This window comes from Lagopus leucura, unplaced genomic scaffold (assembly GCF_019238085.1).
Source record: "Lagopus leucura isolate 7727_CA_CO unplaced genomic scaffold, USGS_WTPT01 Super-Scaffold_100008, whole genome shotgun sequence".
Lineage (NCBI taxonomy): Eukaryota > Metazoa > Chordata > Aves > Galliformes > Phasianidae > Lagopus > Lagopus leucura.
In genome coordinates this window covers 15043810-15060327 of record NW_024962265.1, presented here as the reverse complement: position 1 = coordinate 15060327, position 16518 = coordinate 15043810, and the positions used below count along the sequence as shown (strand labels likewise).

The following is a 16518-nucleotide window of genomic DNA, read 5'->3' as shown; positions in this document are numbered from 1 at the left end:
AGTGAACCGTGCTAACCTACTTCATGGCTGAATGGCTATAATATCTAGTTCAGACTCCAACATATAATTAGTTTCACCTTACAATACCAAAGGTTAAGACTTTATAATGTCACAGGGGCTCCAAACTTGCTTCACCCTCAAATCTTTGTGTTAATTGCTGGTACTTATTCTGCAGAGACTAATAGCTAACTGCCCAGCAACTACAAATAGGCCTGGCAGGACTTCTTACTCAAAAATAATAATTAAGTCTTAAAATACTTCAATTGCAGTCCTTACTATATGAGAAGACATGAACACAGTAGAAAAAAATTTATTTTTTTTTTTAAGTTAGATGTTAGAGGTTAGAATTTTAAATTGAATAAACTTGATTAGAATGTGAAAATAAAGAAAATAAACACACTGAAGAAATGGATATAAATAAAGAAAAAAAGGCACTGAATAGATTTAACTCAAACTCTCATCCTGTACTCACAGAAGGAAAGCAGAGAGAAAAAACAGTTTCCAAAAATCACCATGGGAATCAAATCCCATCCATTTCGCTCTCTCTGCTCTGACAGCTGACAAGAAGGTACAATTCAGCCAGTAAGTCCTGCAGTAACACTTTCTGTGGATACACTGAGAAATGGTATAGAGTGAAAATAAGGATGGGTCCTACTTTCACTTGTAATAATCTCCAGATGTTGCAGTACACCCCTAGCACTTTTAATTGCTTACAGTATAAAGCAGATTAGTACAAATGTGTGTTCCAGTATTTTCAACCACTTACGAGAGGCAAGTCACTGTGATGTATGCTGCAACTAAAATGCTCCATTTCTTATCACCATCCACAGCCACAGTACTGACAGTGATCTGGTCAAATTATTACTAGCTTCTTGAGTGCTAAGAAAAACACAGTTGCCTTTTAATCATGTCTTAAAGGTGCATCCAAAGGAACCGTTAACCAAGTTCAACACAGTTCTGGTACTCTAGTTTTATATGACTTAAAAAATACTAAATGTACTTCACAGCCATAAGTCCATAAGAATTCTGAAAATCTTTCTTTCTGACTTCAATTATTTTAATTGCATGTGAGAAAGGAAACAGTACTGGTGAAGGCCATCTGCTGTATTACAAATGCAGCTATAGGGATACATAGAAGGAAAGAAACACAAACTATTAGATATAAATACATTAACACAACTACATTCTATTATTAATTACATATAGAAAATCCATAAGTAATATATACACGTTATACATATATTTCAATGTGTTTATATGAACAGATATATAACACAGTATGCACTTACAAAGACACACAAAAACATACCGTATTACTTTTTCTACTTGGACCTTTTTAAGTACTTTCTAATTTCAAAGAACAACATTTCTTATCTACACATCTGAATCTTAATCTTTTAAATCCTCTGACTTTCCTCACTGATTTCCATTATTAAAAATGCACGTAAAGAATTTTTGAGTATTAAAAATGGCTTGAGAGGAACATACTCATTGTTTTGCTTTGACTTCTGATTAGCCCCAAAGTGATTGTGCAGTTGGAATAGGTGACCTTTGAAGGCTCCTTCCAACTGAACAATTCTATTCCATTCTCAGGTGAGAAGATGAAATAAATTTGCACATTCCACAACTCCTTTAAACCTGACGTCTGAAAACTTAAAAAAAAAAAAGTCCATGCGCAACATACTGGTCTCCAAATTAGGTGAGATGTGATGTGATGGATGGACCACTGGGTGGATAAAGAATTGAGTGGATGGTCAGACCCAGAGAATTGCAGTCAACTCTCAGCTTCTGGTACATGATGAGCTTCAGGACCTACTTTGAAATAGTCTGTCTGAGGCCAGACCATCAGGAAACAAAGCAGTCCCACACTGCTCAGAGTCATGATTCTATACAGAAGACCACAGCAGTTTCGTGTTTCAACTATTCCAAGTTTTGAACAGGCAATAGCAGATGTATTAATTAGCATTAGTGTTAATTCAAAAGAGTAGAACTAACATAACAATTATGTTAACTACATTTCAACAAGAAGTAGTTACAACAACTCTATTGACCGAGTTGGCATGGTCACATTATTGAATAAAATATATATATTTTTCTTCAGGTACTAATAAAGTCTTCAAAGACTTCTCTGAAGATGAGTTTCATACAGGACTTTGAAGATCTGAAGGTCCTTCAGAAAAGACACAGAATGGCACAACAGTGTATATGTTTTGCTTTCAGAAAAAGTCTGCCCTTAGGGCTATTTATTTTTAAAAGTGTAATAGGGCTACCTTGAAATGAGGAAGTTAAAAGGTGCTTATAGAAAAAAATTCTAAACCCTTGTTGTATTTTACATCATCTCCTTAAATCATGGGAAGCATGTATTCTAATGGAGTACATCAGAAAAACAAGCAGATATCTGAGAATGAATACAGAAGAAAACCTGGATTGTAGCACCTGTTTGGGCCTTTGGGCCACATGCTTCAAAAATTTCAGTCTCACGTACGACACACAGTTAAAGAAAGAGAGAAGTAACAGTTAGGGATATTATTTGATCAGTAATTATTACAAACACTGAAGTTGCCCATTTCACATTAGAAGAAGAGTCCTGACCAGGCACAAACACCTGCCTTAATTGCTCAACCTACTTCTCCCAAAGTATCTCATGTTTGTAACTAAAGACGACTAACATTTGAATTTGAAATTGTTCCTGGTAAGTAAAAGCATTATGGAAGTTGCTGATACTGCAAACATTTGAGAGTAATCCCACGGCACAGTACAACCATCAGAACAGCAGGCCCCATTCAACAAAAAAGCTCACTTTCAGCAAAACAGGGTAGTATGTTTGCAGACATCAGCAGTCATTTCAATCCTTCCATATATTATCACTCATAAAATTTTAAAACCTAACTTGTACTTTCATTCTAAAAGAAAAAGCTGTTACTTTTTTTTAATTAACCAGCCCTGATAAAGCAATCCATTCCCAAACATTGTTTTTTTCCTTTTTTCCTTAGACTGATCGCAGCTTGAAGAAAAGTTGTGTCATTCTTAGGGTGTAACTTGGACAAGGCACTATCACAACATGAACGTTCTGGATTTTTGGAAATAACTCAATAGTTATTACCATACAGAAGTTCTGTCACACAGATTGGGTTACAGAGCTACTGACTGCAGGAAGAGACACAGCACAGACATGGAGCTCAAGTGCTACAAGAGCTAAATAAAGAAGAAAAAAAAAGAAACTCTCTCACATTTTTGAAAACTCCTTACAGGAATTCCACATTTCTAAAGCATGCATTTCTGCTGGCATCATGAACTGTTAACACAGGAACAACTGCAAGACTGCAGTACTGTCTTTCAATATGAGCTCTGCAGTGTTAGTGGGGACTGTTCGTCCACATTTCCTCTGAACACACCGTACTAGTAGTGCTGTGCCCAGCTGAGGAGAGTGTAGGAAAGAGCACCTTAGCTAGCTAAGCTAAATGGAGCACTGAACTGAAGTATACCTAGAAATCCTAGATAAGCTACGACTGTATCAGCACAAGTAGACAGACCTTGCAATACCCACGATGCAGAAACTTGATCAGTGCATGAAAGCACACATGCAACATACACATGGTCCATACACCAAGAGACAGGTAAGAGGTAGACACAGACAGCTGCAATACATATTCTTTTACATATGTCTATCTTGGCTAACAAACTCCATACTCACAGATAACAGGTCTGCAATTCATTATCATTTAGGTGCTGTACTGAGGGACAGGGTTTAGCGAGGAAATTCTGGTGACAGGTGGATGGTTGGAATGGATGATCTTAGAGGTCTTTTCCAACCTTGGTGATGCTATGATTCTATGACTAACCTTGCTAGCTGAAACTAGTTCTAGCTAGTTTCTAGCTAGCAACTAGTTCAGCTATGAGTACCTGGTTACCCCAGTGAAATACAGATATGGTAGAGAAAGACCTTTATCTTGCAGGGGTTTTATGAAAGCTGTCTTTGACCTATTTTTTTCATAAGAATAGATCTTTGAAAGGTCCTATGAGGAATTTTCAGAAGTTTTAGTGTTATTTCTGCACAGACTTCTCAAAGTCTGATCTAAATATTCATGCTAAGTATCTGTTCCCTCAAACCCTTTGAAAGATTTTCCAAGTAGCACTGTATCCATCCACTTATAACTAAGATTTGAGGCACAGGTTAGCAACAACTTTCTCTGCAGGATTCCCTTTGCAGACTGTAAACCTTGCTATTTAATCAGTCACAGAAATATCTAACATATACCTCATCGCATTGCAGTCCCTGCAAATGAATTATTTCGCTCTTATTCTAATAATTCCCAGGCCTGGATAAATAACGATCTTAAAATTTTACTGCTATTTTTAATACATCTGGTCAGATCATTATGCAATGCATATATTTCTCCTTTGGTTATTTTATTACCATTACACTTGAACTTACAGTGAAGAGTTACACTTAATTTTATATGTGAATGTCACGTTTTCAGAAGGCACAGATCTATGTGAACTTTTTCTTGAATGCTAATGAGACTGTTGAGGAAAGTGTTATAAAGGATGATACAGTAATAAAAAAAAAAAAAAAGGTAATTAAAAAGGGTGTGTGCGAATGTCAACTTGAAAGGAAAAAAGTACTCGTGGGATAAGTTCTATCTCATTTTCTCATGTCCACAGTCATTATTCCTAAAGGTGAAAATGCAGAAGTACTCATGCATCACCTACAATTTAGGAGTGTTCTAAAGAAGACTGGCTTTTATCACAAGCAAAAAGGATTGACATCTGAAACACTATAGATTCTTCAAATAGCAACGTAAGACAAAGTAGTTTATATAACTAATCAGGCAAAAAAACAAACTAATCTTTGCTTGCAATGTGAATGTACCTACCAAAATACTGCTAAATGTTAATCATGAATTACAGGTGTGAATCAAGTAATTCACTAAAAATTACAAAAAATGGTGGTGTTTTTAGACATGTTTTGAACACAGTCATACACATTCTTAAAAATTTATTAACTGGAATCTCATGCAAGAATACAAGCTGAAGACAACCTGGGTTGTCAAGGGTTTCTGTGAAGAGGAACTGGAACAAGGATAGATATCTACCAAGATGCTGAGGAGAATGGGGCGCATTCCCTTTGAAAGGCTGAAAGAACTGGAGCTCTTCAGACTGAAGAAGGTTTTAGAGGCATGTAACAGCAGCCTGCTAAAATCTATGTCACCAAGATGACAGAGTTTGACTTTTAAATAGTACATATTGAGAAGATGAGAGACAAGCAGCATAAACTGAAACATGAGACGTTTCATATGATGGTGGGGGGAAACTTCAACGCAAGGACACTCAAGCATCTGAATGGGTTACCCTCACAGCAGATACTGCAGCCTCCGTTCCTGGACATTTTCAAAATTCAGCTGGACAAAGCCCTCAGAAACCTTATCTCAGATTTGAACCTCCTCTGAGAAAGAAGCTGAACTAGATGAGCTCTAGAGGCCTCTTCCTATCCAAAATATCCCAGTATCTAACTGTTATCGTTGTATAATCAATGAACATTAAGATGTTATAATTACAAAATAAACAAGAGAGTTCGGCAAAGCAGATAATGATAACAAAAAGAAAATAGATAGAAAGCTTACCCCTACCCTGGGCTCACTCACAAAACTCCAGCAGAGCAGATCTGCAGAAGAGATCCTTCCCCACTGGTAGCCAGCTCTTCAATAGGTCTAGGAGGCCTGGAGCCTGGCTCCGCCTGTGCTCCTCTGCTGACTCACGGCTCGCCTCAGGTGATCAATCAGAGGTTCAGGCCGGGACTCAGCAGTTCCCATACAATCACAGTACACTCTTTAAGCTTATCCAGTCCTGAGAGGCCAACACCAAATGGAAAGGCTACACTCATCAATACATTATGGCTATTCAGCACACATTTCCAGATTGCAGTTATCGCCACAGCATCGCACATTCCTTGCATCGGTTATTCAGGCATTTTAGACAAAATATCAGCTGTCATACGTAAGTCTCCTGGAACGTATTTTCATAAAAAATAGGAAACATTAAGCACTGACCTTGTTTAGGATTTGGGCTTTTTTTTTTTTTTTTTTTTTAAATGGTTCTTTTTTCATGTTTTTTTAGCTTTGTGAGAAAAGAGCAGTTTTGCTTGTTGGCTGTAAAGACCTTCCACAATGCATGAATAGCAGATTACATGGAAAATACTGAGGGAATAGGGAGAACTACTTCCAAGAAACAATCAGTAGCACCTTCACTGATAAGCAGAGAAACCTGAAGTGGACAATCTAGTTTACTGCATATTAGCAACAAGCTGCACAAATTTATAATCTACAGCAAAGTAAATCCACATCTTACCTGCTGTGATTATGCCCTGGCCCTGCTGGGTACTTCTACTCATTTTTTGCTACAGTGCCAGTTTAAGGTCTTTGATGAGTGCTTTTTTGTTGTGTGATTCAGATCTCTAAATCAGCTCACAGCTCTTGCTCTCAGCAAGAGATCACAAAGGAACGTTCAGGAGCAGGGAGGAGCACAGGTTTATTAGTTTGATATAAATCCTCTTATGCTCTTTGGGCTTGACGTTAAATTTAATGATTCCACATTATCCTAACACCCTAGTCCCCATTTAGTCCTTGTCTCCCTTCAAAGGATCCTATAATCACATATCCAGAATGTAAGTCAGCTCAGTAAAACAATCTTTCATCTGCTTCTCAACAAGATAATTTCCAGTTGGATTAATTATCCCAACAAACTCATCCTGCAACATGACCCCTCTATCTGAGCAGAAAATGGGCACCAACACATAGGGAGACAACAAAGCAGAACGGGAGGAAAGAAAGAAGCAAATCTTTTATTTCAGCAGCACTCTGCAGTTGCAATGAGTTAACTGTAACATCATTAGTCACACTGCAGCATAATATTTCAAGCCTGCTTTTGACAGATGAGTGCATCCCTGAATACATCCAATTGATAACCATTCCATCTATGTACGAGCTTAAATTTTTTAATCGATGCAGTTTAATTGCATTACAATTAGTTTCAATAATTTGTTTATCAGCACTTGATGTTTTTGTACGAAAACAGAATTTTAAGGAGAAATGATGTCATCTTTAAGTTTCCTTTTCTATTAGAAAAGTACAGCAGCGGCCCTGTGACAGATTTTCCACAATCAGACAAAATTGTAAAATATTTTTACACACATTTCTTCAAGTAGATTTCAAGTTCTGACTTTTGTTCTTGATACGTGGTCAAATATTTTGAAATGCAGCCATTTAGCGAGGATGAAATAAGAAATGCAGCATCTTTTACAGGGATCAATATGATAAAAAGACTACGTTTTTCAATGATGCTACACGAAAGTTGAGCTACTGCTCATTTGACATTGAACAAGGAGAAATATACTCAAAATACCCTCATGGAAATTAAAGTGCTCTGTTTCTTGACTCATTATCATAAAAAAACAAATTCTGTTATAAGTGTAATTTTGCAACATGCTTTTGTCAATTAAGCATTCATATTAAAACATACACAATAAGGAAGAGCATGTCAAAGCACTTTTCAAAACATTAAGTACTAAAATGTGAAAAACATTTATCCTAAAAATGCTATCAAAATTGGGAATCTCAAAAGCATTAGTTTCACTGAAAATTGCAGCTTCATTTCATATGAATTTTTATTGTTTCTGATATTTAATGATGACTTATTAATGATTGGAGGATAGGCATTTTCCAGATACATAACTTCAACCTCCGTGTTCTTCACTGCATTAAAAGTAATTGGAGAAATAAACACTTTAGTTTTCAAGCATTTGTCCAAAAGGTATTGAAAACTAAGTAAGACGTGAGACCTATCAGAAGGATTGAATTCATCATATGTTCTAAAAGCACTTTTCCATCATCTCATCTTCTACGAAAATGCTAGGAATCAATCTACCAAAGTTTTGCCATCCCTGTAACTAATTCTTCTATTGTCATCAAAATAATACTGAAACAATTTCAAAGCAAAGATTCTCCACACTGTGAGTACAGCTCATTTAAAATCAGGGAATAATGAGAAAGAGATGGTATGAACATCACTTAAAAAAAGAAAAGCAGCGGCAGCAAAGTGCTAAATAGTTGTAACCATAATTTATTTTCTAATCAGCTCACTGAAAACAGCAAATGAACCCTGACTGCAACCATCTGCCTAGTGAACATCGCTAACATTCTTTGTTGCCAGTGTAAAGGAGAAATCAACGCCTTTCGGAAACTTTCATGTTTTTGTCAAAGGTCAGCTTTGATCTCATCACAGCCCAGAAAGACACACTGATTATTATTTTCTTGCGTATGTTCTGACTTTCAAAAGTCAGATTATTTTTACTTTCTACAAAATTCAGAATGTTTATCTCAAATGACAGATCTGAAAAACAGAATTAGTGGCATACTATTTATGTCTATCACAACATAAAGCCTATAAAATTCAATTCAGATAACTTCTTCGTAAAGTCAGAAGTATCTGCTTTACTGCTGCAATGCCGATGCAACACATAGTGTTGTACAATGCTAAATATCCAATACAGGTGTTTTGACAACCATTTAATCTTTGCCAGACTATACTGACTCCTCCCTCACCTAAATACAAGACACCGAGCTACACATTTAGTTTGTAGATCCAACAAGTACTTACAAATCCTCCACTCTGCTGTTACTTGCAGCACTTAGGACAAAACTGAGTCTATATTAATAGCTTTCCTATGTTGAACCAATTCAGACAACACTCAGTGAGGTAGTAGAAATATCAAGCCTAAACCAGACGTTTTAAAAACATGAAAATAATTTCAGGAACTAGTAAGAGTAAGTTTAGTAAGTTTAAAGGATGACGTATCAATCATTTCAAAATGAATCAATACAGGAGCCAGCTTTTCAGAATCTCATTGGGACTCTTTTACTCGGAGACTTAAGTAAACCTTCTGTACAATTGGTGACTGAGATGCATAATATGACTCTAGAACTGGACATTTTTACTCTGCTCTAGCACGTCATAAGAAGTCATAAAAAGAACAAAAAAAGTTGAACTTTTTTTCCTAATATGCCAAATTTGCAGCAGATTTCTCCAATGGGAAAATCTACTCCTCCCCTGTTTTTCACAGATGCATTTTTTCCCAACAACCTTAAAGCAGTTCAAAGCCATGACATTAATCAGTTATCTCCACTACTTACAGACAGGAAAAATCAATTTACCTGAATGCCATCAAGCAACTTGCTCATGCACCAATAACTGTCAGCTTCTATGTTCTGCAGTACTTCTTCAGGCAGACTGGAAACATCAAAATTTTCCACTTCTTCTTCTTCTGTTTCAGGAAAAGAGAGAGAAGAAGACAAGTCAATGAAGTGCATAGAATAAATAAAGCAAAGATGAGGAAAATGACTGAAAACAAAGACAAGCACCACTTATCTTCTAGTCAGAAACTTCAACGAACATTTACTTAAGCGGGGACCAAATGAATCATTTATTGCTCAACTGTGTCATCTAATGGCTTTAAATATTAATGAATACTTAATTTCCTGCAGACTGTGAAAATCTCAAATCATGCCTGGTTAACCAGAATTAATATATAATAAATTACTTCATTCTAGATATTTCACACCTGAAAGAGGATTATCAGAAGCCTTCATGTTATGCGTGAACGACCTCTGCAGAGCGTTTATGTCTGTACCACACACAATAAAACGTTTCAAGTTCTGACAGAAGAAAGCCCCAAAATACCCCTTTTAAAAACCAGTAAAATGGTTTAAAAGCTGACTATAGCTTTTCAAGGAGAATTTGTCTGTTTTCAAGTAACTATGTGTAATCCAAAGGAAATCATACAAAATGGAAAAGACTATTTTTTCTCCCCAAAAAAATTTTTAGCAGGGCAGTCCTTACGTATCCCCGTTTGTACCCATAGTGGAGGCTGCCACAACCCAAGTGCAAGACCTCACACTTGACTTTGTTGGATTTCATATGGTTGACATGGGCCCACTGCTGGAGCCTGTCTAGGTCTTTCTGGATGGCATCCCATCCCCCTCGGGCGTATGGACTGCACCCCACAGCTTGGTGTCATCTGCAAATTTGCTGAGAGTGCACTCAATCCCACTGTCAATGTCAGAGATAAAAATATTAAAGAGCACCAGTCCCAGTACTGACCGCTAAGGGATGCCAATTTGCATTATACTGGCTAAGAAGTGTATTTATTGCATCCATTATATTAATCATTATTTTTTTTTAACTAAAACGTAGTGTATGCCCACACTGTGGAAGTCATCCAAACACTAAATCAAATAAAGGCGGCAAAGCATCACAAAAGCCAGAAGCAAGCAAATGCTCAGTGATCTGCAATGGTTGCTCCGCATTTTATTACGGAAGCTCAAAAATTGACTCTAAATATTTAAGCGACCCACACTTCTGCTGAAATAAAAATAGGCCATCCATTTTCATGACAAGTTCCATTAAGGAATATAGACAGAATATGCAAAGTACCATTTTACATATTTAGCGCTGATTTATATAGGTGGTAGTGCAAAATATTTCTTTTCCCATGTGGTTTTAAGGGGAAAAAACCTGCATGCAAATGTAGTAGCACAGGGAGAGGGCTTACTTGGATGAAGACAAACATGCTAGAGATACTTAAAAAGAAAACAAAGCAGAAGGCGTTAAAACAAACAAGCAACAGAAGAAGTAAAAATCATGGAATCACAGAGTCATAGAATGGCCTGAGTTGAAAAGGACCACAATGACCACTGAGTTTCAACCCCCTGCTATGTGCAGGTCGCCAACCAGCAGACCAGGCTGCCCAGAGCCACATCCAGCCTGGCCTCGAATGCCTCCAGGAATGGGGCATCCACAGCCTCCTTGGGCAACCTGTTCCAGTGCGTCACCACCCTCAGAGTGAAAAGCTTCCTCCTAATATCTAACACCCAAACCTCCCCTGTCTCAGTTTAAAACCATTCCCCCTTGCCCTATTACTATCCACTCTCATAAACAGCTGTTCCCCCTCCTGTTTTTATGCTCCTTTTAAATACTGGAAGGCCACAATGATGTCCATCCAGAGCCTTCTCTTCTCCAAGCTAAGCAATCCCATCTCCCTCAACCTTTCCTCATAGGAGAGATGCTCCAGCCCTCTGGTCATCTTAGTGGCTCTCCTCTCATGCCAAGAGCTCCACGTCCTTCCTGTACCAGGGGCCCCAGGCCTGCACCCAGTACTGCAGGTGGGGCCTCACAAGAGCTGAGTAGAGGGGGACGATCACATCCCTCTCCCTGCTGCCCACCCCTTTTTTAATGCAGCCCAGAACACAGTTGGCTTTCTGGGCTGCAAGCGCACACTGCTGGCTCATGTCCAGCTTCTCATCCACCAGGACCCTTCTCTGCAAGTCCTTCTCTGCAGGGCTGCTCTCAAGGGGTTCATCCCCCAGTCTATATAAACACCTTGGACTGCCCCGGTCCAAGTCCTTCTCTGCACTGCTGCTCTTACAGAGTTCTCCTCCCAGTTTGTATAACCATCTTAAAAGCGGATGAGACAAAACATTACTCCAATTTAAGAATTTTGTTTGAAAACAGAACAAAAATTCTGAGTTTTAGATAACTTCAGATTTGTTTCCAATGACTGAAATCTGAATGGACAGTAGTATAAAATCAAGTAACAAGAATATGGGGAAAAGAAGCAGGGAAATGTGTATATGCGTAAATCTCTTGGGGGAAAAAAACACTGCATAAAAGTCCCAACTACAAAGTCTCACAGTAACATTTCTAATTTTCTTCAGTTTCCTGTGGAGATTTTTATCTTGTTATCTATGTAATTGTAGAAGACAGTAAAATAGTTGCCTGAAGGAAAACTGCTGTAGCATAGAGTCGATGACATGCTGATCTGTATATGTGCATTGCTGTAAGCATGGTATTAGCCATTCTTTACTGATTGCCACTGAGTGCTTTTGAAACATCCCACAGTGTATTAAGAATAAGTTTTCCTAAATGGCTTTAAGTAGATCCACTCCCTAAGGCAGTGGATAGATAGATAAATAATAATAATAATTAATTACAACTAGTCATACATTTACTACTCCAGTGACAGCTGAGAATAAACACAGTAAACAAACAATGGCTCGTGGCCATTCAAAACAGGTTTAGAGATGAGTTTAAGCCTAGTCAGTAAATTTGGCAGAAGCTGTTCAAAATGATAACACAAAATTCATATCTGATCTCTCATTGTCTTTTAAACGTATCTGAATTTTATAAAACTATTTAATTTGATAGGGGGTAAATATATCTCCTGTTACAGCCAGATGGAATCATACAATAACGCATTTCTACATTAATTAAAGAAATGGAAAACTTAAACTTCAGTGGGAATTCTATTTATGAAGACATTCTGTGCTGAAATAAATACTGAAAACTCAGAAGGGTTCACTAGAGTGAAAAGTAGAGACTAAAATGGATGGTGGTATAAGAAAAATAAGAAAGTTCTACAACCCAAATCAAGCCTGTTTGATGAAGGATTGTTCTTTACACACATTCAATACACAACATAACAAATATGCAAATGCACAAAGCTCAGCTTCTTTGAACATCTTAAAACTGTTTTTTTTTTTTTATGAAGCATTACTTTGTGTAAATGTATTTCTCATCTAGTGTGTAAGAACTGTCATACGTTTCAAGTCCAAAGTATACAGATGTTGCAGCTATGTGCAAGGAAATCACCATGAGCACGCATGCGTAGGTGCTTGCCTGTATTTTGCTTACAAAATATATATGTTTACAGTATTTTATTGTAAATACATGTCATAGCTTCAGAGGTACCAGCAAAGGACACAAACTGCAGAATTAGACACATATGATTGCATTCAGAGGTACACAGTAATATTTCCACATCTAGAAGATATTGCGTATCCCATCACAAACTCAGTTCTCAAAGACTTACAGAACAGCTATTTAGTCATTGTTGCATGGAAGCAGCATTTTTCTAAGGGGATTGGAACATAATAGAGCATTTAAATGTAAATTCTTTCAGTAGCAATTACCTAATTAAGTATTTACATAACCACATCAATATCTCCCATTGAAAAGTTCCTAATTACGTATTTATCTGATAGAAATAGCTTTTGAGGTGTTAAGGATTAATTACCAAAGCAAAAACTTTCCTGTCTTTGTGATAGTGAAGTCACAAAGGTAAAATTAAAAAATAAAAAGAACCCATTCATTTCACCAGTGCAGGTGCAGGTAAACGTGACCTTACTGCATTTCACATATTCCCAATGACAAGCCATGTTCTCATACAACCTGTACTGTTGATTTGTCTGTCTAAAGACTGCTAATAATCTTACACTTGTTTTCAGATCATCTGCCAGAGCTTCCTAAAGATGTAATACAAAGCAGGATATATACAATTACATACATCAATATAAGAATAATGATTTTATCATTAATCGTTTTACTTTATTAAGTCTCCATATTATTTTGCTGTATATGACAGAACCATTACAATCTCCACTGACCTGGATAACAAGGTAAATCACCTTCTCCAAAAACACTGTGAGCTTGATTACTTTGACCTAATTTTTATGGTCAAAGTTAATGCATGACTCTACAATTAGTTCTATTGCAAAAGAGTAAATATCTCACATACTTATTCTCTAACTCCAGACTGCATACCAGAAAACAGCAAATCATCGGGAGACTTCCTTTAGCAGGTCTGCATGCTTGCCAGTAAGATTTTCCACTCAAGCTTTTCGTAGATCAAATTTTAATGGCAAAATATTTTTTCCTCAATAAGTAGTCCATAGTTTGCCCTTAATTTCTATTCATAACCCATTGCACACATCTACATAGAAATACATTTGTTTTCTGAGCATGATAATTTATTTGAAACGTAGAGAAATTCTCAGCTCGTGTTGTAAATGAAACAAAAGAGATAGGCTCTTTGTAGGCACACAACTGAGGTCCAGCTCAATACATTGATTCAATGAGTCTACCACAAAAATGGAGTACCAAAGAGAACTACATAGACCAGGTGGAACCAACAGGTTTTCGACCTGCAGAACTTGCATAGAACAAAACACAGATCTGGCTAACAAACTTTTACACAAGCAAGAAATCTGGCCAGTAAATGCGAGCTACATTTAGGAAAAATAAAAAGCTTAAGGCACTGAGCTGAGAACGACATCACTGTAGAACAGCAGTTCAAAGCTTTAAAGATGACAGCTCTTGAAAAAAAAAAAAAACATTAGTGACAAAAAAGAACACAACATTCAGTGCATATTCTTCACAAAGTAATCACTTCAATAGGTTTGTTGCTGTCAACCAAAACAGACTGCCAGAGGGAAGTGGTGCGTGTGATACCAAATTAGAAGACTAGTAAGTAATTAGCATCCAATATGCATGACGAGCACAGGATGCTGATGAGCATTTACACAGAATGCCTGATAAGGGAGTTTCCTGAGAAATTCAAAAGCCACTTGGAGAATAGGAAATGAAAGATTAAAGGTTGAACTTGCCTCCCAAACCACACTTTTTAATTACCTAGCTTGAGCTTATCATTTAATTTTTTCAAGCAATGAGTCTACGTATATACATACACACAAATACACAGAGCAGAGAACAAGAACAGGGAGACATAACCACCACCTGCCCAAAGAAGTCTCAAGCAAGGCCCAGGGACTGAGGATTTGAAGGATACACCAGAAAACGTGTTGAGTGTGGAAAAAATTATTTTTTTTTATTAAATAATAAAGACAACTACAGAGAGGAATAAAATAGTCTTTATATATGCATAATTTAACTACTGAAAAAATAATTAAATTTTCCTATCTACTCAGTGACAGAGGAAAGTAACTGGTTTCAGTTGCAAGAAGCTATTTAGATCAGTAGGTATCAGCAGGAAACAGGTGATGGAGGAGAGGAGATCACAGCAACAAACAGACAGCGGGTTCTGGTACCAGACTCCCTGCAGCACAGGACAGAAAAAGGCATTATGTGGGACTCAGTGTGATGCCTGGGTTTGTGGGAGAAGGTCTTAAAATGACAGACAGCTTTGGTCCTATATACAGCCAGTCCTGACTTGGGATATGATACTGCCCAGCGTAACCTCTTCTAGTTCCTTTCAATTTCTATTGTCCTATGATATTTTAACTGGGAATGTGTTATTTGTGGAAAGAACAGGAGGCAGCGACTATGAAAAGACCTCAAAATTTTGCACAGCAACAGATCTTAACAAAAAAGATGACAAAAATCCCTTAAAAATTTTAGGATCAGTGACTGACATATCAAGACACAGGAGGATCAGTGCAAATAGATAAACAATAGACCATTTTTCTTTTAAAACCAATGCCACAACACCTTGAGGATATTGTAAAAAGATCTGAAAACTCTAAATTTAACTGAGCACACGGAAGGTTTTTTACATTCAGTATGACTGGTTATGTTCAGAGGCAATGTGCTTCTTCAAACAGAAGAGATGCTTTTTAAAAATGTGACAACAGTAAGTAAAAAGCATTATATTTCAAGGAATTCCACATACAGCTGTTGATAAAAATGTACGTTTCACGCACTCAAAAGCACTTCCAAAAACGGTAACACACAAGTTGTGTTACACAGAGAACCTCTGTCAGGGGCAGCTGAACATTAGAAAATGTTTAAAGTATGAAATTATACTATATTTTAAAGACAGAATTTCTAGCACTGTATTGTTATAATGGAAGAGCCTTCAGAAAAGAGTTCATAAATGAATGTACGGAATTAAATAGGATTTATCAGATAGAAAAAAAAAAATGTATTAGGTCAAAATGTACTTTACAATCTAAAACTTGTCTGTGTATCCGAATATAGGAGGATAACTTTGACAAGTACATACAATTAAGACTTCTTACCTGACAGTGACAAAGAGCACGCAGTCCTACACTTAATTACTTCACAGTAAAAGATGAGAAAAGGAATGAATTTGAATACTCCCATAAACACTTATGTATTTAATAAATTACGTGGCTAACTTTAACTAGACAAACTTGGATAAGCATTAAAATGGTAAACATCATCAAGAAGAAATTTTATGTTAATATGAGCAATTTCAAGTTTCAAATCGTTTTTTCACTGACGAAAGACTGAAAAAGTTGCTACTCTCAAGTAAAGCTCACCAACCATTTACATACAACAGTAACAATAAGCGTAAATGCACACTGGTTTTAATGGCTTTAAATGGTTTTAACCCACTACGAGCATTCAATTGAACATCAAAATAAATTCTCAAATTAAAAGAAAAATGAAGGCACAGAAAATAACTGTTTTACAGTGACATTATACATACAAGCTTATGGCTGCAGCAGTTTGCTGCAAACCCAAGCTCTACAGCAGTAGGCAATATGTTTATACAAAACAATAAAGCACATAATCTTTATGTCCTACATCATTACAGCAAATAGGGAAGAAATATGTCTTACAAACTTACTGCCTTATTAAAAGCAGAAAACGTGAGTAACATCCATTACTTGCACATTTTTAAGCACAAATTGCCATATTCTAAAT

At 36.8% G+C, this 16518-nt stretch overlaps 1 protein-coding gene across 3 annotated transcripts in view; it reads right to left on the bottom strand.

Annotated features, from left to right (window-relative positions):
- TBC1D22A (TBC1 domain family member 22A) overlaps nucleotides 1-16518 on the bottom strand; it is a 154172-nt gene that overhangs the window by 87831 nt on the left and 49823 nt on the right. For all 3 annotated transcript variants that reach the window (XM_042872645.1, XM_042872647.1, XM_042872648.1), the window contains exon 9: nucleotides 9210-9319. In XM_042872645.1, the coding sequence (XP_042728579.1) occupies nucleotides 9210-9319 (110 nt within the window). The remainder of the gene's footprint in view (nucleotides 1-9209; nucleotides 9320-16518) is intronic.